Source organism: Limanda limanda, chromosome 15 (assembly GCF_963576545.1).
Source record: "Limanda limanda chromosome 15, fLimLim1.1, whole genome shotgun sequence".
NCBI lineage: Eukaryota > Metazoa > Chordata > Actinopteri > Pleuronectiformes > Pleuronectidae > Limanda > Limanda limanda.
Window position 1 is genome coordinate 62,697 of NC_083650.1, and position 23,685 is coordinate 86,381.

The window sequence follows — 23,685 nt, forward strand, 5'->3', positions numbered from 1 at the left end:
GTCACAAACTACTTGTTCTCTAACTCATTAGCACAGTAAAAGGTAAAGTATTTATCCATCCTTTTGTTCCACCTACAATCCCTGCAGGTGTTTTTGGAGAAAACGTCTACTGAGACTTTTCCCTCTCTTGCTCCGTTAGCTGATCAAACTTTGCACTAGGAATAATGTGCCTTGTGAGGTCACCGTGAACTTGACCTTTGACCACCAAAATTTGAATCAGTTCATCCTTGAGTCCAAGTGAATGTTTGTAACTGATTTGAAGAAAATCCCCAAAGGTGTTATTTTGATATCACGTTTATGAGAATTGGACAAACAAATGTACGTACAGACGAACAACCAGAAAAAACATAATGTGTTGAAGTCCTCCTGTTGACACAATTTTGCAGGTAGATAAAACGTTATCGATAATTTTAGTGATATAACATTTCCTCACCCATGTTTTTTTCACGAACAGCGAATCAAATGAGCAAAGCGCCCCACGATCACACCAATCTTCTGACTAGAGGAACTCTACACGACTCTGCATCAATGCACTGACTGAATATAAACATGTTTTCCACTACGCTCATTGCATTAGCGGGTTTCTTCCGCTGAATAATTATAACACCACTGCTTCAGGACCAGGACAGACGCTCGTTTGAAGGTCAAGTCGTCCTGTGTCAGAGTCTCTGTCGGAGCTTCCCCTCAGACCTGCACTCACTTTACACTTTAACAATAAACACCATCACTTATCACAAGTTATTAGGACACTTACAGGACTGACGTTTACTTTTTGTTTGTTTGATTCTCTAGAGTTTATGAGACATGTTTAATCCTGCTACACAACACAAGACATAGCGCGCACAGTCAGGACATCAGGGTTAAAGTGACCAGAACGATCTGCAGTCATGATTCAATATCATCGATTAATAGCTTTTTTAGAATGTAGGACTAGATGGTGAATATAACGTGAAGATTACGACATGTTTTAACTTCACCGTTGCAGGAGAACGGACGCCATACTTATGTCATCCAGGAGCATAAATATGAATTTTTAATTGTTTTATATAAAGATCAGTCCTAAGTAAGTGATAAGTAAACAGAGGATCAGAGTCACTTGTTGACCTGCGGATTAATGTACCTCAGTGCAATGGCGATGATTTAAGTTAAGATAAAACTGTTGATCCAAGGTCAGAATGAGGAAGACAAGACAATAAAAAGTGTGTTCATTATATACACCTCTTGACTGTAGACGTTTGTATGAAATGTTATAAGTAAAGTGCAATGGCCCAGGATGTTTGTACGTGCAAGTAAAAAACGTTCGTACATTAGAACAAATGTGCAAAAAGGTTATTTTTTGGTTATTTGATTTATATCGCGATATATATCGATATGAAAAAAAATGATGGTGATACGATTTTTTTCCACATCAGCCGTAGGAATTACATTTTTTCAGGAGATGGCTGACATCTTAGGCAGAAGTATTTATTCACAATACAGTAGGAATCAGAGAGACTAGGCAGTTAAGAGATACAGATATTTAACAACAGCTGTATTCAGAGTGGCCACATACTCATGTGAATTTGGACAAATATATCTAAACCTTGGCTGATCTCTTCAAACCACTATTGGCCTTCTCTTTCTCCAAGAAAGTCAGAGTGCCCACTTGCAGAGATATTATGCGCCTTCCTATGGATACTTCGATAGAGAAAAGGGGATTCTGTATTATAACACCAAAAATGTGGTGGATTTAAAATCTTCCTCTGACTTCATACTAGGGCTGCAACTAACGACTATTCTGATAGTCGATTAGTCACCGATTATTGAAACGATAAATCGACTTATCGGATAATGAATGACACAAATTCTCAATCGCTCTTATTTAGCAGCTATTTAACAGCTTTTAAATTTAGCTTGAGGTTGTTCGAGGCATGTGATGACTGAAAATAAAGACAACTAGGGCTACGTTGTAGAACTTGCGGGCCCGACCACCCGCACGTTGAAGCCTGTTGCGGTCGGTGGAGAGAGCGATCGATGACCAAGGGCATGCCTTGCCTGCGTGTTGCGAACTGCAGCAAGGATAAACGCTTCACTTCCTGCGTCCGTCACGCGATGTTGATTCTTGCCTGCTAATTGCTCATTACAGTCCACGCTATCAAATAGCACATCACACTGTGAAAATATTATGTAAGTCGAATGATAGTTGTAAAACAAAGCTTACTTCCTGTTGCCAGTAGGTGCTGCCATCACTATTATTACTCGCAGACAAATAGATCTGTTCAAGTAGGCGCTCTGATGTAGCGTGATTCAAGTCATGATTTCGATGTAGATGTCATCAGGCCATGACTCTTGTCTAACATGTCTAGTTTGGACTCGATTTGGACAATGTATGTCCGAGATACAAAACCTTGTGTTTTGATGGCGTTTAATCAAACGTTGACGCCACGGTCACACGGCCTTAAAACCATATTAATATCTTCGGGGGGGGGGGCTGTTGATACACACATGTAGTTTGAGTGAGATAGAACCATGAACAATGAAGTTACAGCAATTTCGTGTTTCAAGGCGAGTTGATAAACTTTAATGCCACGCCATTAATATGGCATTTGACGAAAAGTCACAGTAATCTTATGTCTTCATTATCAATGTCTTGAAACCAATTTGGTACAGTTTTACATGGTTGAGGTCAGTGGATGAGGAGGAATACATCCAAGTGTAAGACGTGCAAAAAACATGTCACTTCCTGTAGTCTCGAGGAGGCGCTGTGATTTCAAGTCATGATTTCTATGTAGATGTCATCAAGCCAGGACTCTTGTCTTATGTGTCTAGTTTGGACTCGATTGGATCGTGTATGTGCGAGATACAGAAGCTTGTGTTTTGATGGCGTTTAATCAAATTTTGACGCCACATCATGGTCACACGGTGTGACGAAAAATCTATTTTTTTTCTCCATCTTGTTGTGATGACACTCATCTAAATTTTAAGTTGATCTGATGAAAGTCCTGAGACAAGTACGTCAAAGTAAAAATGTGGAATATGGCCAAAATGGCCACTAAATCCAAAATGGTGGGCATCCTGTTGCTTTTTTTAATAATGCTCCTTGAGATTTTTTTGTGCGTCTGAACATTATACACCTGTGTATCAATTTAAATTTCAAATTACTCCAGAATACGTAAATTTCTCCGACTTTTGAATTTCCTGCAAAGTTTGGTAAAAAGTTCAGCATGTTAAAGGCCTCAAAAAGTCAATTCATTTGGCAGAGAATAATAAGAAGAAGAATCCTTACAGTTTCAATAGGGCCTTTCACCATTCGGTGCTTGGGCTCTAATAATAAAAATCCTTACAGATTCAATAGGGCCTCTCACCATTTGGTGGTCGGGCCCTAATAAAGATCGATACTTCAGTTTATTTTAATAAACTTTGCTGCATATAATAATAATTAGGGATGAGCGAGTACAGCATTATCTGTATCTGTTAACCATATGAATTATCCGTATCCGTACTCGGAGTGGGCGGGGCATAACCCGGAAGTGGGTGTGATTTAACCCGGAAGTGGGCTGGTTCAACATAACTTTCTTTTTAACTTTGAAATTTTTTTATGATTTTTTTATTTTTATTTTTTTTAAATTTATTTCCACACCAGAGGTGTGTGTGTGTGTGTGTGTGTGAGATGCGAGGGACGTTCGCTGTCTCCCGGAGAGATGAGCACTCTGTTTTTGGTGTGGAAAGACGTGAATTGTATTTGTTCGCAAGTCATACAGACTGGTTGTCATTTTCACTTTACATTAACACTTAAAGTTTAGTGCAGTGTAATTGTTTGCCGTGATAATTAAATGCCAGTGTGATAATAAATGACAATTTCAAACCATACAAACTGTCATGTTGTACTGTATTTAATAGAGGTTTACTTTACTGTAAAGTAGGTGTGAATGTAAAGTGAAAATAACGGGGCCAGTCATTGTGACTTGTGGACAGATGTGGTTCGCGTTTTTCTGTGCTGGAAACACGGAGTGTTCATTTCTCCGGGAGACAGTGAACGTCCCTCGCATCTGCAGCGCTCCTCTACTGAGCCAATGCAGGTCTCGTGAAAATTTTTCTTGTGAAGATTTTCATTCAGTCCGAGCACAGATAATGACTCCGATTACTCGTATAATAATCATACTCGGCAAAAGTGCTTTATCCGTACCGGATACTCGTTTCAGCCGAGTATCCGGCTCATCTCTAATAATAATTGAAATTAAAGTTTCCCTTTTTACTAAATAATTGTGATTGAAAAAAAGACGTTTGTCAGGCAATAGGATAACACTTCGCCTTTAAACTCGCAAAAAAAAGTTTAAACCATATTTTTGTAATGGATTCTAAATCCTGCGCACAGGTACAACGTCTATACATAACATGTCAAACGTGTCTCCTCCTCAAATGCGCGTATCATGCTTCCATGGAGAGCAGGTCCGCCGTACACATATTGCAGGTAGTTTTTTTCGGGCTATGTTAACAGTGAAGTTCTCCCCCGAACTTTTGACTTCCTGGTATGCGATGCAGCGTACGCCGCCATTGGTCAATGTTCTGTCGCTATTGCACATGCGCGACTTTCAGAGATAGGAAGGGAGCGAGATGGCTCACGACTCAGCTACTTCCATCAGCACCTCCGGTAAAACAATGTTAAGTTCAGCTGCACGGCACGAAAATCACGCTCTATGACGTAACCAACGATTCATCGACGAGTAAATTCGTTGGCGACTATTTTCGTGTTCCAACCACGACTTGGCGAATTTACACTTCCACATTGCCTATTCCTTTGCAGCCATATAAATAATTAATAGCGTACTATTAGGGCGGCTGTGGCTGAGGGGTAGAGTGGTCGTCCTCCAACCTGAAGGTCGGCAGTCGATCCCCAGTCTGACCCATCTGCATGCCGAAGTGTCCTTGGGCAAGATGCTGAACCCTGAATAACAAAGTGCTGCGAATAGATGCACTGTATGAATGCGAGTGTGAATGGGTGAATGTAAAACTGTACTGTAAAGCGCTTTGAGTGGTCATCAAGACTAGAAAAGTGCTATATACATACAAAACCATTTACCATTTATTTGCAGCTAGCCCTCCTCTACATGGAAGATACAACTATGACAAGTGCTATTTGCGTTGCGGTCTCGCGCTCTGAGACAGACGTTGCCTGTGTAGTTCCTGTTTTAAGCAGGGTGTTGGTTGGGACTCTTGTTTTGAAGAGGGGTTCTAACGGAACGGGGTGTTGTCGAGAGAGAAGTTTTGAAGTGTGAAGGAAAAAAGACGGGTGCGAGGTCCCGATTCAATTACTATCTCTCGTGTCATTTTTCGGCTGAGGCCTGACAGTAAAAAGAAAAACCATTGGCTACACATCTAAAGAGTCTTGAATTTGAAAAAGATTCAAGACTTTTTAATACTTTTTAAGAGTCTTGATTTTCCGTAAATTTATAGATCAACTTTTAATACTGTACAGTATATGTAGCTATGAATACTCCACTGCATGACTGATGGAAAATTATCACAGAGACCAATTTACAGTTCATACCATAGTACAGCACTGAATAAAACATTGTTTACCTTTTCCTGGCCCAGAATCTTGGCGATGGACTTGTTGACCACAGCAGTGTAAAAAGTCTCCTGTTTGGCTGTCAGAGGAGCATAAACAATTATCTCCTTCTTAGGAGGAACATCCAGAGTCACGTCTGATTTCAGCCTCCTTAGCAAAAATGGAGTCAGAATCTGAAACACAAAATTTACATGAGCATTATTTAATAAACATGACCTTCTCCTACTTATTGTGATGCATTGTTTTGCTGTCTTCTGATTCTGTTGTGATGTCTTGTTTTAAACTTAATAGCGCTGAATCTCTTTTCTGCACGACAAAATAACCCATGGGTACACAAAAAAAAACTTTAGTTTTAAGACACACCATAGTTACATTAATGCACAATGTCCACAATACTCTATGGTTGTCAAGCTACTAATATTGAGATAAAAAAATACAACTGGTCCAATTTTAGTTGGAAAACTCTCTCCCCTAATCTCCTAATTAGGGCCCGAGCAGCAACAGCAACACTATTGGGATTGCAGTGATTATTATTAGGGCCATATTGTTTTTGCTTTGATTCTTCTTCTTATAAAGGAATTGGCTTTTGGGGATTTCAGCATACTCGAAAACTTACCAAATTTCACAGGCGTGTCAGGTCTTGTGAAAATTGACATATTTGCAAGTGCTCAGGAACATGCATTCCCATTAATCTTGTTAGACAAAATGTGATTTATGAATATGGTCTATACAAATCAAATGTGATTTATGTATTGCTTTTGCCTTGACAAATGAAATTTGGCACACGTGTGTCATGCCAAGACACATCCAACAGGAAGCCCGACATTTTGGATTGAACGTGAAAATTTGGCTTGATTATTTTTGTGTCTTCACATGTATATCAAAATCCTACTCCTACCGATTTAATCCGATGAACTTGTAATTGAGTATATGCCATTTTAGAGACTTTTCAATCAAAATTATATTTTTGATGAGTTTATCACAGCCAAAAGCTCTTTTTTACCAAACTAGAATTCAATCCTCATTTTTGAACCCCAAAATATCTTTTCTCCATCTTTTCCAACCTCCTTGACCACTCAAGTCTCCCTCCTCCTTCCACCCTTCTACCAAGCCACTTTGTCAACTACATTACAAAAAAAGATACATGACATATGCTCCTCATTTTCAAATCCACCTTCTGTAACTACATTTCCATCTACTTCATCCCCTTCACTTTCCTCTTTCACCCCTGTCTACCAATCAAGTTCCTACCTTGGACTGGTTTGAAGGCAAACCACTCAACTGAGACTGCCCTCCTTGCTGTCTCTGAGCAACTTCACACTGCTAGAGCTGCCTCTCTCTCCTCTGTCCTTATCCTTCTAGACATTTCTGCTGCATTTGACACAGTGAACCACCAGATTCGTATTTCCTCCCTTCAGGAGCTGGGTGTCTCAGGCTCTGCTCTCTCGCTGCTCTCAGCCTACCTTAATGAGCGCACCTACCGGGTAACTTGGAGAGGATTTGTGTCTGAACCTCGTCCTCTCACTACTTGGGTTCCTCAAAGTTCCGCCCTGGGACCCCTCCTCTTCTCTCTGTACACAAACTCTCTCTGCTCTGTCAATCACTCACATGGCTTTTCCTACCACAGCTATGACACTGAACTAATCCTCTCTTTTCCCCAATCTGAAACACAAGTAGCAGCACAAATCTCTGCCTGTCTGACATCTGTCAGTGGATCTCCGCACACCTGAAATTAACTTTGATAAGACTGAAATACTTTTCCTTCCAGGGAAAGGCTCTTCCACCCATGACCTAACTATTACTTTTTACAACACCGTGTTAGTCTCCACCCAGACTGCTAGGAACCTGGGTGTGACACTCGGCAGTCAACTCTCCCTAACTGCCAACATTATTGCAACAACATTTTATTTTATTTTTATCAAATTTTTTTAATTTAATTTTTTTTTTAATTTTCGGTGGAATCCGTCAGTTAGTCTGTTGCTGCTGCCCGCCTCAGCTGCAGCAGCTCCGGTAGTGCTGATCGAGATGTTGTTACTAGCTAAGTACACTGTGTTGAATAAGTACAGAGCTGTCCTGAGGGTCAGTGAACAGGTCGGGTGGGACAAGTGACAGTTCTTGACCAATGGCTGTGGGGTTGTGTGGGATGACAGGCTCTCATTGGCTGGTTTGTTGGCGGGTCAGGGGTGAATGAGGAAGTGGAGGGAGAAGACGAGTGTTGATGTTAGAAGTGAAGAGACGACGCACGGACATCTGAATGATGTTATGAAAATACCCACTGCCCAGAAACTGTCCCCCTGAACCTTTTGTTTTTCTAATTCCTAATGGGCATCAATCACATGACCTATTGTTGGACTACTTTATTCTGGCGCTTACTTTCTGTGACTCGTTTAGGCCAACTTGGCCTGGCCTTCTTTTAATTGGCCTAATTATGCATTGACTTGTTTTCATGTGCAAGCCTTCAATACATATAATAAAAGAAATTAACAGTTTACACTAGTGTTATTTATAGGAAACGTGTTTTTTGGCACCTAGTCTATTTTGTAGCATTTCTAATTTGTAGGCTACTTGCATGGATAGGATTTTATTGCGTTTTTAGAGGGTAACTGTCTCCTGCTTAGGCTATGTAAATGTAGGCCTCATTGTGAGGCTATTTTGGTGCCAATGTGATTTCTTATTGATGTGTAGGCCTTCATGAATAATTTCCAATAGTCTACCTATCCATGTGTTGAGTCATTCACTACGTTTACATGATGGCATAAACCCGATTTCGGCTGAAGCCCGGTTTCTCTATCCATGGGGGGTTAACTGCTCTATCTCAGGGTACATGGCAGTGAGAAATCCGACTCTTGTCCGAAAGCATTTCATACCCCGCTACAATAGGTGGCGCTGTTTTCATTACAGCTAGTGGTGATACAGCCATTTCCGCTTGACCTCGTCACCACTAACAACAGCCTTCAACTCAGCATGCGAGAAAGATGACGAACGGAGAGCAAGGTGAAGCTACGTCCCTCTACATGATGTTGTGCTTGTTTACTCTAGGAGTACTGCGAATGCGAATGCGAAGGCGCATTTGATTAGAATGGTTTGTTTGTTTGTGCCGGCCGGCACCGTGCAGCGACACTTTATCTAACTGTCGACTTCCGGGTCACGGCCAGGGAGGGAGGGAGGGGGGGGGGGGCAGGATCTCAAGCATGCGCAAAGACGTCATCTCCAGTTGTTGTCTAGCTTCCAGAGTTACATGCGCGCGTTGTCCGATATACAGCCAAATCTGATCCACTTATCTGGGGGTGGTTATCCGACTTCAGTCGGACACAAGAAATCTAGATTTGTGGAGTTACATGACATGGATCTTCGATTGAAACCCGACAACACCAGAAATCGGGTTTCAATCGGACACAATGCGCCGTTCGCATTCGCAGTACTCCTAGAGTAAACATGCACAACATCATGTACAGGGACGTAGCTTCACCTTGCTCTCCGTTCGTCATCTTTCTCGCATGCTGAGTTGAAGGCTGTTGTTGTTTTTTGTTGGTAGTCACCACTAGCTGTAATGAAAACAGCGCCACCTATCGTAGCGGGGTATGAAATGCTTTCGGACAAGAGTCGGATTTCTCAGTGCCATGTACCCTGAGATAGAGCAGTTAACCCCCCATGGATAGAGAAACCGGGCTTCAGCCGAAATCGGGTTTATGCCATCATGTAAACGTAGTGAGAGTTTGGCCTTTTCAGTCCGAAAGTGTAATCTGGCCCCCTGAGGTCTTGCTTGAAAGAAATCTGGCCCCCTGTCCAATTTCACCCTGGCATCCCTGCTGTAGATACATGCAGCACAACATCAGGAGACTACGTCCCCTTCTCACTCAGAGGTCGGTACAGGTTTTTGTCCAGGCTCTGGTGATCTCACACCTAGACTATTGTAACTCCCTCCTGGCAGGTCTACCTGCTAGTGCCATCCAACTTCTGCAGCTCATCCAGAAGGCATCAGCTCAACCATTCTTTGACCTGCCTAAATTCACTCACACTACTCCGCTCCTCCGCTCCCTTCACTGGTTACTAGTGGCTGCCCGCATCCATTTCAAAACATTGGTACTTGTGTACTGTGCTGCGTACAGATCGGGTCCAGTCTACATCTACGACATGGTCAAACGTTACACCCCAGCCCATTCACTCCGCTCTGCATCTGCCAATCCTCACTGCGAGCTAAACACTCAACAAAATCACGACTGTTTGCTGTCCTGGATCCTAAAAGGTGGAACAAGCTCCCCAATGACATCAGGACAGCGGATCTACACATCTTCCGCTGCATATCAAATTATGTAATGTGCAGGGAAAACAAGTCTCACTAAAGAAATAGCAGCTAATGACAGCGAGTCAAATTAAACACACATTGGAAATACATTATATAGAGTACTGACCTGATGCAACATGCTCAGAATGTTCTGCTCGCGTTCAGCTTTCACTACACTCTCAGCCTCCCCAAGAGTGTTGATGTCAAACCATGATTCAAAGCTGCATAGAAAACATGAGCCATGAGTTAAACAAACAACTAGCAACATAAATGAAGCATAAATGTTACTAGTTTTGCATTGGTGTCATGTTTCGGAGAATTTAGAAGATTTTAATAGGATATAAAGGAGATTTACAGAAGAAGGATATACCCGAATGTCTAAGACAGCTATCTAAAATCAAATTTTCAAGTGGGTTTACTAAAGGCCCTGGCGTATGATGTATAATTTTAACATTAAAATCAAATAAAACGTTGTGTTCTATGGATGTCATTTCATTTCTTCTCAAAGTTTTCTTTCATGTGTCAAGTGTGTGTTTAACAGCTAGCTCAGTGGTAACCTGACAAGTGTTGTCCGTAAGACCAGTGAACTACAGTATGCGTCTTATAACAAGGGGTCATTGATTCAGCAGGCTATATTTTTCAACCCTCACATCAAATCTTTTTTCTGTTTAACACTTTTTTATTGGTTTTCTTTGGGTAATCAATACAATTACACATCACAAATCTGATGGATATACCCCTGCCCACAATAAGAGCCATCCACCCCCAGCCAGCCTACCCCATGCAGCAGAAGTACATACAATAGAGACACTTAAGAATGTGTGTGTGTGTATATATATATATATTTATATAGGAATATAAGATTATTACAATACAATAACATACAACACTGCTGCAAGACAAAGCAGAGAAAAGAAAGAAAGAGGACAAATTAAAAATTAAAATTAAATTAAAATGAATTAATCAAATAAATCAGGAATTAGGTAAATACAATTTAAAAGAAATAAAAATAAAGGAGGGAGAGGGGAGAGGGGGGGGGGTGGTTGTCATCTAATCTTTCTCTTGTAGTGGGCTTTGTATGCACTTCATAGTACGACAAGAAAGGGGTCCAGGTTCTCTCAAAGCTCTGTATGAAACCTTTCAGAGAATATATGATTTTCTCCAGTTTCAAGAAAGACATGGTGTCTCTAATCCATCTACTGAATGTGGGAGGTGTTTGCTCCTTCCATAAGAGTAGTATCAGACGTCTGGCAAGCAGAGAGGTGAAAGCTATGACAACATGGGCCCTGCCTTTAAGAGGACGAGTTACATCAGTAAAGCCAAAAATGGCACATAATGGGTTTGGAGGGATGACCACATCAAAAATTTTAGAGTAAGCATGAAAAATGCCTCCCCAAAATTTTCTGAGGAGAGGGCAAGATGAGAACATATGTATGTGATCAGCTGGTTGACTTTTACAGCAGGCGCAAATACGGTTAACATCAGGGAAAATCTTGTCAAGTTTAGCCCTGATCCAGTGAACTCTCAGGATGCTTTTAAGTTGAATTAGGCTGTGTCTAGCGCAGGTGGATGATGTGTGTACTAAGTAGAGCGCAGCCTGCCACTGATCCTCTCTCATTACTTCCCCTAGGTCCTCTTCCCAAAATGTTCTAGTTTCTTGCAGTGACTGGGGGGAGATGCTGCAGATTTGATTGTAAAGGACTGAAATTAAACCTTTACAGTGTGGAGACAAAGTGAGAAGATTGTCATTTGCGTAATCTGCAGATAATGGAAAAGAGGCAATGTTTTTCTGACCAAATTGTCTTACTTGGAGATATCTAAAAAAAAATGTGATTTCGGCAGGTCGAACTTCTCAGAGAGTTGTGCGAATGATCCAAATTTGCCGTGAAGAAAGTAGTGTGTGGAAGTAATGCCTTTTGCCATCCAAATTTTAAAAGCTGAGTCCAAGGTAGAGGGTGGGAAATTGTAATTATCGACAACTGGGGTGTGAATCCTGTGTGATTTACCATTCCAGATGAAAGACGCTATGCAATGGTCCAAAGTTTAAAAAAACTTTTTCCTTATCAAAATGGGAGTGTTTTGGAAGAGGTAAAAAAATGTTGGTAATACAATCATTTTAATTAGGTTAACTCGACCATCAAAGGAAAGCAGCAGGCTGGACCATCTCACCATATCTTGTTTACACTTTTCAAGGAGCACTCCAAAGTTCTTTATAAATAGCAGTGAAAAAGTGGGCGTGATTTCTACTCCAAGGTATTTAAATCCCTTCTTAACTACTTTAAATGTGATGGGGAAATTTGAGAGGCAGCCTGATTGAGAGGGAACATTTCCCTCTTCTGGAGATTAATTTGGTAGCCAGATATTTTCCCAAAATTATTTAGAGTGTTGACAATTGAGGGAACAACAGTTATAGGGTAAGATGTATATACAAGCAAGTCATCTGCATAAAAGGGATAATTTGTGAATAAGTCCCCCTCGCACTATGCCTGAAAATTCATCAGATTGCCTAAGGGCAATGGCTAACGGTTCTATTGCCATGGTGAAGAGAAGTGGCGAAAGGGGACAGCCTTGGCGGGTGCCTCTACCCAGGAAAAAATATTCAGACTGCTGACCGTTGGTTACTACTTCAGCTGAGGGTTGAGCATATCAAAGTTTTATCCAGGATATAAAAGCTTCACCAAATCCAAATTGCTTGAGCACTGAGAACAGGTAGTTCCAATCAACTTAATCGAACGCCTTTTCGGCATCAAGTGAAATCACCATTTCAGGAACAGAGGTTGACGGGGAATACACAATATTTAGGAGTCTTCTCAAGTTTGAGCTAAAGTGTCTTTGTAAGAGCCATTATGCAGTACGTGTGTGTATAGTTAAATATTTATGTTATTTTTATAATTTCTTATATTATCCAGGTTTGTAGTTTAAGTTTTGTACAGTTCAATTATATTTTGTATATTGTGGTTTCTATATTTCAAGTATATTTTGTTTTGAGCACTGTTTGCGTTTTTTGCAACAGTTTGATGAAGCCGTAAGGCGGTTCTTCATATCAGGTGCGTGGTGAGCCAGCGTGGCTGGTTTAGTGACGCGCAAGAAGAGTGGTGAGTTGAGGAGTCTGTAGGAGTAGACGCAAACAAGTTTTGACCGTGACATATATGTAAAATGGCGTGAAATGTGAGTGACATTAATGTAAATATGATGTGAAAGTGACGGTTGATATCAGTGACAAGAGAAAAAGTGACGTTGTGACCAGTTTGGAGTTTAGGCATGCCAATCTACGATAATGGATTGTTTAAACGGTGTGTCTGATCTGTGCTGGAAAGGAAAATAAAATACCTCACTTCAAGTGTAACCGGCCTCCTGGATTTGTGTAACAGTGGGTTATCACTGGGACGGGTTCTGTTGTTTGGACACGAGTCAGCTGTAAAGAAATACTCCTCAGACAAAAGCAAGTGGTCATTATATTGGAACTGAGTGGAACGGCCACTACAGTCTTTATAAAATAAAACCTGTCTGATCAGTGGATATTATTTGTGGTAGTAACTTCTCCAGTCTAGCAGCCAGGATTTAAGTCAGAATTTTATAATTGCCATTCAGTAAAGAGATAGGGCGATAATAAGCGCACTTTAGCGGGTCTTTACCTTTTTTAGGGATAAGTGTAATAGCAGCTTGTCGTAGGGTTGGTGGAAGCTCTTCAGACAACAAGGATTCATTAAACATGGCTTGAAGCAGTGGGGATAGTTCAGATGCGATTTTTTTTATAGAAGTCTGAGGTAAAGCCATCTGGCCCAGGTGTTTTATTGCATTTTAAAGATTTAATAGGTTCTATGATTTCTGTGTTTGAGATCTCTCCCCCAAGTGGAGAACAGTGCTCCGGATGGATAGAGGGAAATGTAAGTTTGTCGAAGAAGCTCTCAATTTTTGGAGAGTTTTCATCCTGTTCAGAACTATATAGGTCACTGTAGTATTGTTTAAAGACCTTGTTAATCCCCAAGTGGCTAGTCCCAATATCACCATTTTCACCATGAACCTTAGGTATGAGGCGAGAGGAGGCGGATTGGCGGGCTTGCTGGGCTAACAGTTTGCCAGCCTTATAAACAGATTCATAAATATTATAACGGGCCTTGGTGAGTAGATTAGTGGCTTGGTCTGTGGTCAGTGTTTCATATTCTGTCTGCAAGCGCAGCCTTTCTTTATAGAGATTTGGAGAGCGGGATGAGGCGTATTGTTTGTCATATCAGTTAAGGCTTGGGAGATGGTCTAAAGTTTGGCCATTCTTGCTTTTTTTATTCTGGAGGCATACTCAATTATCTGCCCTCTAAGGAACGCCTTAAGTGCCTCCCATATGGTTGAGTGGGTAATGTTAGTTTCTGTAAAGAAATTAATCTGGGAGGAGATGTGATTTACAAACTATTCATCAGCCAACAGCAGTGGGTTAAGCCTCCAATGGCAGAAGGGTCTGAAGCATTTTGGTAAACTCAGTTGGAAGGATAGAGCGCCATGGTCTGAGACAGAAATGGTGTGATATTGGCAGGAGCCTGCACTCCCTACTAACATGTTATCTATCAGAAAATAGTCAATGCGGGTGTAAGTATGATGGACACCGGAGAAGAAGAAGCCTTTTTTATTGGGATATTTAAATCTCCAAATGTCTGAAAGACCAGATTGTGCACAGAAGCCTTGGCTGATTTGGTGAGAGCCTGAGGTCTAGCTGAGGATCTGTCTAGTGTGGGGTGGAGCACACAGTTAAAATCACCTCCTATTATCAAGTTGTAATTGTTAAGGGCAGGTAACGTCAAATCTATTTTGAAATTGATTTCACTACTTGTAGGTTTTGTATTTTATTTTCAGTGATCACTCCATGCGGCTGTATACTTTAATGAACTGGCCAACATGTAATCTTTCGCCTTGGTGGAAAATAGTGTTGTATTAAATTTATTACCAATTACTTAGATTAGTAAATGGGAGGGGTGTAATGGTACATGTATCAGAACTGACATTTCCAGTGCGGTTTCTGTTCGGTACACACATGGAACGAATGCAGCGAGATCACATGCGGTACCTAATTGTTTGCGTACGGGTCTCAAATTCTGAGGGACCACTTAAGTGAAGGACCTGATGTGCTGTAGGCTCATGGTCATAGAGACCGCTGACGAAAAGAAGCTTGTTGATAATCCCTGGCCATTTAACTCCTCTGTGGAAAAACTCGACGACGGACAAAGACAAGTAGCTCGTACAAAAGCCAACATTGCGCAACTGCTATCGGAATTGTAGATGGTAACACATCGAATATGCAGACTAATTTGAAACGACATCACTTGAGCGTGTCCCATTAACATTAGTGGGACAAGGGAAAAAAAGAGTTCCGTGCAAACCCAGCTCCCTGAGGCATTTAAAATGCGACTTTCAAATGATTCAGACTGTCATAGCAAGCATGTGCTTTTTTTTACAGCAGCAGATATGCGACCATTCTCTGTTGTTGATAAAGGGTTTAAAACACACACTGAAAGTAATAGAGCATCAGTCATACAAGCCTTTCATAAACCTCTGTCCCTAGCGTGAGTGTTCTCCACAGTGGAGACATTGGACCTCAATTACTAACAGTTGAAGTAATAAGAGACGGCCCCAAAAGGTGAATCTGACAACAGTAGAAATTGAAGGCGTCGGAGGTGGAAGACACCAATTACACACTCTGGAGTGACGATGTTTAAAATTGTTTTTACCTGGGCTGTGTAATAACTGAGGTGCTGAAACCTGTGTCCTGCACAGAGCTGAGCACTAGAGCTTTGGACTAGGGATTTTTGAATCGATGTTGTCGACAAACATCGCTGACGAAAATAGTCTCCGACGAATTTACTCGTCGATGATTCGTTGGTTACGTCATAGAGTGTGTATTTCGTGCCGTGCAGCTGAAGTAAACATTGTTTTACAGGAGGTGCTGATGGAAGTAGCTGAGGAGTGAGCCATCTCGCTTCCTTCCTATCTCTGAAAGTGTTGCATGTGCAATAGTTGTGCAATAATTCACCCTTAACGTAGCCCGAAAAAACTACCTGCAATATTTGTACGGCGGACCTGCTCTCCATGGAAGCAGGACACGGGCATTTGAGGAGGCAAGTTTGACATCGTAACGTAGACGATGCGGACTCGCCTCTGTAAGATGTTGTATATAAACGTATATACCTGTGCGCAGGATTCTAGTATCCATTACAAAAATATGGATTTTTTAACAAGTTTAAAAGCGTAATGAAATCCTATTGCCTGACAGATGTCTTTTTTTTTTAAATCACAATTATTTAGTCCGAAGAAGACTATAGTTTAGTTTGTTGATTGTTTTTATTGCTGTTACTTTCCCTGTCATTTTTGTTAACAGGACAAATGGATACTTGATTTTTAATTTATTTTTAGTATCTGTGCTTGGCCTGTTCTTGGTTCACAGGAAAAAGGGAAACTTGAATTTAAATTAATTCTTTTTTTATTAGCACTTTGCCTGTCCTTGGTTTTATATGGACAAAAACTTAATTTATTTGCTTTTGTGTCAACAGTACCCTAGTACCCTAAGAAGTATCGGTCTTTATTGTCTTTATTTTCAGTCATCACATGCCTCAAACAACCCCAAACTAAATTTAAAAGCTGTTTGCTAAATAAGAGCAATTAAGAGTTTGTGTGTTCATAATCCGTTTAGTCGATTAATTGTTTCAATAATCGGTGACTAATCGACTATCAGAATAGTCGTTAGTTCCAGCCCTACTGTGGACATGTGTCTTAGATGCATCGCGATGCGGACTCTGCTGAATAATTATAACACCACTGCTTCCGGATCAGATGCAATTTAAAAGGTCCGGTCGTCCTGTGTCTCTGTCGGAGTCTGTTTCCTCCTCACTCCTCTAAATTACCCTCACTTTACACTTTAACAATAAACACCATCACTAATCACTACTTATAAGGACACGTGCAGTACTGATGTTTACTAAGCGTTTTTTCGATTTGCTTTAGAGTTAAGAGACATGTTTAAACCTGCTACACAACACGAGACGTAACTTGACGTGCACAGGCAGGACATCAGGGTTAAAGTGACTGGAACGTTCCGGCGTCATGATCCAACATCAACGACTAATAACTAAATACATGTGATTATAAGTTTGTGTTTGAAAAGGGACAAAGACCAACACACGCACACATTCACACTCCTGCAGACAGAAGAGTTCCTCTAGCAGAAGAAACGAAGCCCCGGTTATACAGAAACAATATGAATTCAGCAGGTATTTTTAGAGCCGATGAGGATGAAATTTCATAGTTTTTTTATACATTTGGTAGATGCATTGGTAAATTAAATTATTGCTGTCTATCTAATATTTCTTTTGAAATAAATGTTTTAATATACTATGCATTTAATAAAAAGGTTGAGTGTTTACATTTTCTAGGACAGCCCTTCACCATTTGTGCACACGCATGGTCTGAAGAAGTTCTAAATTTGTTTGCAGAGTACGAAAAAAATTCATCAAACGTCCTTTATGTGTGTAATCTCTTCAAATTTGGACCTGTTGTCACTTGGAATGAAAGATGAATTGACCTGATTGCAGTGGTCAAAGGTAAAGGTGACCCAATACGAGTCTGGAAAACAGAACACTCTGCTGTCTGCAGATTGCAGCTGCTTATCAGTGTAAATTAATTTAGTATCTACAGAAATCACCTCTTAAGGTCATCAAAGACCTCTGGCAGGAGGAAGTTTAGGAGGGACCAAAGCTCTGCCAAGTTGTTCTGCAGCGGCGTGCCAGTCAGTAGCAGCTTATTGTCTGTGGGCAGCATCTTCAGCTCCCGCACCAGCCTACAGTTGAGGTTTTTGATCCGGTGACCTTCGTCCACTATCAGGTACTTCCATTGGAAGCGCTGTGGCAGGAAAAAAATTCTCTTAACAGCAGTCAAACAAGACTTAAACATTATCCCATGAGACCAAAGGCACCCTCTAAAAAGGCATTCTAAAACATAAGCATTGTTTGAAAACAACCTTGAAAAACCTAACGATTTTTTCATAAACTTTCAATAAAATCTTTTTCTCAGCCTATGAAGTTGTAAATTAGCATGAAAGCATCACAAACCATTGGGGGTGAATGTGACAGAAAGAGAAGCTTATGAAGAGAAGGACTACCCACGTCCAGCAGAGAGAGACTGCTTCTTTCCTAAAAGATGTTGCATAGATGTGGGTTGGCTATTCAAAGTCTGACATGGATCAGACCGGTGTATAAATTACACCGCAAAATTATCCTAGTGCCCATGCACCCCCCTTGGTGACACTGTAAAGGGCTTTACATGCAACATAACCTATGACAAAAGGCTTTTAGGGTTAATCAATCAACACCTTCGCTTGGAAACTGAATGTGACAAGGAGATTTTTCAATATTCAGTTAGTTTCTGAGTTATTTTGGAGATGGACGTTAGTCATTACTTAAAATAAAAGCTTAATGTTTAAGCCCTCTAATGGTTTTCATTACATGATTCCATGTGCCTCAGGCTGAAAAATAAAGTTGCAGATTAAACATTAAAGGGACACAAATATTAAAAACTTTGATAGACAGTCGTTATATTATCAGACGTATGGAGGATGAGAAAATTGCAGTTCAAACCAATTCACTTTAACCTCTTCTACTCCCCGAGGCATCCCAACACCTCTCCCATCTTTTGGTTGTCCATGGCTCACTGTCACTCAATGGGGATATTTTATTCTTTGCAGAAATAGTATCAGTTGTCTTTTATTTCTTATGTATTTTGAAAGAGTTGATGTTAGCATGGAGCTGGCTATTTCAGAAAAGGTAAGTGCTTTACTATGAATCCATTTTTAACTTTCACTTTACAATTGTGGCTGTATTCTGAGGTTTTATGATATTCCCACTTTTGCTATCACAAATCAATGAGGAAGATGGTGATGATGACTGGGAGACTCCACATTATTCTCCAACTGCCACCAAGTAGAGAAAGAAAATTATCTTTTGTGTGTCATCTATTAATGAATATTTATTCATTTATTTAGGCAGTTTTTATTGCAGTTTTTATTTTCTAGAGTGATAAATGTTTTCTCTTGTCTTATTTCTACTTCTTACAATAAGTCTGCTCCACTTGGATATATTTTGGTAATAATGATTTTAGTTATGCAAATAGTTTTTTGTTTATGCAATACCAAAAACTGTTGAATGTGGGAATTTTCAAATGTGTGAGTATAATAGCACCATCTGATGAAATATCAAAATGTAATCAAAGTTACACCTGTAGTGTCTAAGATTATCATGCGTTCATTTGGAGTCTCCCAAATATCCCTATTGGAGCTTCACCTGAATCTTGTCATGAAAAAATATATACGCTATCCAAGTTTGAGTTTGATAATATTTTACTTAATATAATTTTTGTTATAGGCAGGCAAAAAGCTTAAATTTGTACTTAGTCCGAAAGGCCCAGTGCTCTGTTTCTGTATCATCTAGAATGTTTCTAACACTTTCACAAGAAACCGAGTTTCTTTCTTGCAAGACCTCAGTCATGTGTGTAGGTTCAGAAACTACAGTACTTTTAATTTTTTTATGCAATTTTAGAAGACGTTTTTGGGGAGTAGAATAGGTTGGTGCCATTAAGTGTGATGGGGAAAACAACCTGTCTTGTGTTTTGATAATTGCAATAATAATGTTAATCTGTCCAAAACAATATAAACATTTTACAATTGCCCCCAACAAACATCCGCATGACCAACCATCTGCAAAGGACAGGCATCCTACCTGCAGGAATGTTCTGTCAATCATGGAGATCTCAAAGGAGGTGATGACAACAGGACACATGTTGACAAGCCCCTGAGGCATGTGGATCTGCTTTCGCAGTTTGGCCCTCTCTGATTGAGGGCCATGGTAGAGCAGTACAGACACCTGGGACAAACACAATCCTGTTCAGACTGTTGAATTACAGGTTATATAAAACAGACTCAGTCACCATTGATGTGACAGACTTGTAACTGATTGGTCTAAATTTGTATATGTATTTTAAATCAGAAAAATTACTGTAGTTTATAAAACAATAAAATGAACAGAAAAAATGTAGCCATTACATAATCATGATCTTCTCTGGCAAATTTGATGATTTTCTTGGACTAATTAAACCTCCAAAATAAAATTTCCTCTTACCTCTGGTGTGAAACGCTTGAATTCATTGACCCAGTTGGACAGAGTGGAGAGAGGGGCAACTACCAAGAAGGGACCAATCACTTTTTTTTCTATCATCATGGCGATATGAGCAATGCACTGGATGGTCTTTCCCAGTCCCATCTCATCAGCCAGAATCCCATTAATCCCATTCTCCCACAACATCTGGTAGCACAGAGAGAGATCAACAAGGGCCTCTTGTAAGCATTGTTTAACACCAGACATTCAGAGGGTTCCAATGTTTTATATTGACGATTAGCAACGTAAGAAGGGTCTACTAAATGCACTTAAATGTGAGACTGTTATAACAAGTACCATTTCCAAGGTCAAGAAAAAAATCTTGAAACTTAACTTAACTTTGACATTTAGACAATATTTTTTCCAGTTAACTGACTTAATCGGGATGAAGGAAATTAGGAATTCACAATATATCGGTATACACCTGGTCGCGCCATGACGTCATACATCCGTGTTTGTTCATACCAGCATGATGCGTTTACTGAAAACTGTGTTGCCGTTGAGCAGTTTTTCACACTTTCTGAGAGTGAATGTAGGATTGCAATTTGCAGCAAATCTGCAAATGTTCTGAGAGAGGGAAACGTTTTAACATTACTAATCTCATAATTCACCTTAAAGTCCGTAATTGTGACAACGGTGTATGGCGAGAATACAATCTTGCAGCCAGCGTTAGTGAGGGGGAAAAAAAGGCCAAAGTAAGTGTCAGTGCAGCAGTGCCCAGAGGGGATGCAGAATCGGAGCATGCAGGAGCGGGCCCGACTGGCCCTGCCGTCTCGCTCTCCGCCTGCCTCGGAGACGGATTGGTGGCATCTTTATTAAATGAACAAGGTAGAAACATAAACTTAAACTCTTAAACTTAAAGCTGCTGGCGACTAGCTTTGCATTTGTTTTGTTTTTAATCTGAATTACTATTTTAATACATTGAAATGTCTAAATATTTAATATAAATTCTGTTGAAGGACAAATGTTCCTCCTCCAGCTAAAGTTTTAATTTTTCTGATGTACTACCTCACTAAAAAGCTAAATGAAAGAACCCTGAGTGAGAACTGTTTTTGTTGCGTTAACAATGGAATATTAATTCATCCATATTTGCTTACTGTATTTAGCAATCTTCCCCTCAGGTGTACATTAACTAAAGGCTATGAAATTCTTTTTAAGAAATGTGAAATTACTATTATCGTTATTAGCCATATGAAGCATGAAATTATCGGTATCGGCCGGAAAAATCCATATTGTGCATTCCTAAAGGAAATCACACCTAGAAACATAGTAGCAATCAAAAAATACAATCCACTGTTGTTCTAGTCCCACTTACCCTCAACCACTCGATACCTTCAATCTGGTACGACCTCATGACTCCTCCAGTGAAGAGCGTTGGCTGCTCGGTGGGGACCAGCTGGTCGTTTACCATTTTGTGAGGATGCAGGATATGCCTGGCCTTGTCTCGCACCACATCGGATAGACGGTTCTTGATGTCCTGGTTTGAATCGCTTATCTTCTCTATATCCTCAGCTTCAATTTCTTTCTGGGCTGGTGCCTCATCCTTATAATCAGATGTACACTGTACAGTTGGACAAGTTCAATCAATACTTTTTGATATGAATCTATTACACAGTGTTCAAACCCCTCAATCCCCCCTTGGATAATTAAAATACATTGACTACTCATTTGGCCAGAACATTAAAATGAACCCTTACACTTCCGTCCATTTTTGCTCTCTTAGCCTGCAACATGATTTCCTATAAAAGAAAAATCAAGGTCAGTAACTGGTAATTGTAGAAATCAAAGACAAATTCAAATGAGAGCTTACTTCTTTTGTCATGATATCTGATATTTTGTAATCTTCATCCCTTCTCCTCTTCTTCTGTTTATCTAGTTCAACAGGGTATAGTCAAGTAGAGCACATCAAATTAATTAAAGTATTTATTGAAGAACTGCCTTTATAAAAGGCATTCTGTATTTTATTTTAAACTAAATGTCAGGATCCCCTCACCTTTCTCAGGTCCTGCACTGTTTGTGCTCTGCATATAAAAAGGACAAATAGCTTCAATTAATTACTTAAAACAGCATTCAATGCCAAGTCCAAATGTTTGTTTCAGTAATATGCCCCTCACCTTCTGGGCATTCTTTTCCAGTTTCTCCTTCCTAAGTTTCTCCTGAAATGGTTGACAGAAAAACAGACAGAGTGAAGCAGGTAGTTTCTATGAGAGTTTGGCATGTGGAGTTCACACAGTACCTCATTATGCTGTTGCTCCATTTTAGTCAGGAGGAATTTAGAGTAGATGTTGCTCTTCTGAAGCAGATGCTGCAGTCTCTTAAACCGTATGTCATGAGAATCCCTCTCCCATGATTTTCTGGCCTGGTCAAACATGGTCAAACATGGTCAAACATTAATAACACAGACCAGTGTTGGACAGTAGTGAGTAAAGAAGAGATTATACCCAGCCCCAATAAACAAAAAGTAAGACTTCTTGATCTTTGATCTGAAATATGTTCCGCAACATATGATAATATGGAGAGATGCTGTTGAAAGTTTTTGTTACCCAGAATCATCAAACAGCCTGGCAGCAGTGCAGACACACTCCCTCTTCTAGTTTCTTAGCAAGATTCATCCTTCTAACCAATCAGAGAAGCGTTAAACTAATATTAGCTTAAGGAAGTTGTCATCCGCCAACCACACACCTGGGCCACACTGGGTGTATGATGGCTATGACAATGATCTGCTGTGAATGTTTACACAGGGATCATGTCTGCAGCTGAGCTGCTATGTGAACGTTATGAAACAATAACTGTTTCTAGTAATACTACTGTATTTCCTTGAATCAAAGTAGGCCCATGTACTCAAATAAATGCTAGGACTCTAGGGTATTAAGCTGTGCATTTGACAGTCATATATCAAATATTTCACCATAAAAAGCTTGTTGAAATAAATTCACAGATTCAGTCCGCAGAAACACTTGAGTGCTTGTACAATGAAAACGTACAGGGGGTGTTGCTGATATTTGTGATCTCTTTGACAGATAGTGAAAATTATCTTTCAGCACAGTGTTATTCTCGGTCTATCTTGCTCTGAACCCCATGCAGCAAATAGGTGAGACCCCGACTCTCTAAAGGAGCAGCGCGGCTCACACACAGTGTGGCTGCTTAAACAAGATATCATTGGGAACTGAATGAAAAACAAGATGTAAAGCATTTTAAATGCTGTCTTATCACCGTAGACACACTAAAACCAAAAAAGCGATACGAATGACTCAATACCCAAGACTTGATGTGATGCAGCCATTTAAAAAAAGAAAAAAGCAACAAACCTTTTCCAACATTTCCTCCTCTTTTCTCTCGCTGTCCTTCATCAGCTGCTTCTCCTCTTCCTCCATTTCCTTGGTAATAACCACTTCAGGCGTCATATTCACAGATTTCACACCAACATCTTTAAGAAAACAACTGAGACAGTCAATATTGTGTATGGCTCCACAACAAAAATGGTGTCACTTATTTCAAACTATTAAATGTCACAAGATATATGGGCCAAATTCACCAAATCATTCTTTATAAGTAATTTCCTTTTAAACCCCACTTACAGTTTTTACAAAGAATGTGACAGTCAGCGATGCTTTCTTTTCCGGGATATGTTTTTAACAGAACTCACACCCACTCAAGATATCTCT

General features: G+C 40.2%; 1 protein-coding gene across 2 annotated transcripts in view; it reads right to left on the reverse strand.

Annotated features, from left to right (window-relative positions):
• Nucleotides 1–23,685, reverse strand: part of hells (helicase, lymphoid specific) — a 56,346-nt gene that overhangs the window by 23,272 nt on the left and 9,389 nt on the right. Inside the window, exons 3-14 of one of the 2 annotated variants that reach the window (XM_061087537.1) lie at nucleotides 23,329–23,447; nucleotides 22,257–22,379; nucleotides 22,135–22,176; nucleotides 22,014–22,041; nucleotides 21,831–21,892; nucleotides 21,718–21,759; nucleotides 21,336–21,563; nucleotides 19,985–20,167; nucleotides 19,586–19,729; nucleotides 17,518–17,714; nucleotides 9,961–10,054; nucleotides 5,560–5,721 (exon numbers count right to left, since the gene is read on the reverse strand). In XM_061087537.1, the coding sequence (XP_060943520.1) occupies nucleotides 5,560–5,721; nucleotides 9,961–10,054; nucleotides 17,518–17,714; nucleotides 19,586–19,729; nucleotides 19,985–20,167; nucleotides 21,336–21,563; nucleotides 21,718–21,759; nucleotides 21,831–21,892; nucleotides 22,014–22,041; nucleotides 22,135–22,176; nucleotides 22,257–22,379; nucleotides 23,329–23,447 (1,424 nt within the window). Of the gene's footprint in view, nucleotides 1–5,559; nucleotides 5,722–9,960; nucleotides 10,055–17,517; nucleotides 17,715–19,585; nucleotides 19,730–19,984; nucleotides 20,168–21,335; nucleotides 21,582–21,717; nucleotides 21,760–21,830; nucleotides 21,893–22,013; nucleotides 22,042–22,134; nucleotides 22,177–22,256; nucleotides 22,380–23,328; nucleotides 23,448–23,685 lie in introns of both variants that reach the window. The other variant, XM_061087535.1, reaches the window with a different exon arrangement.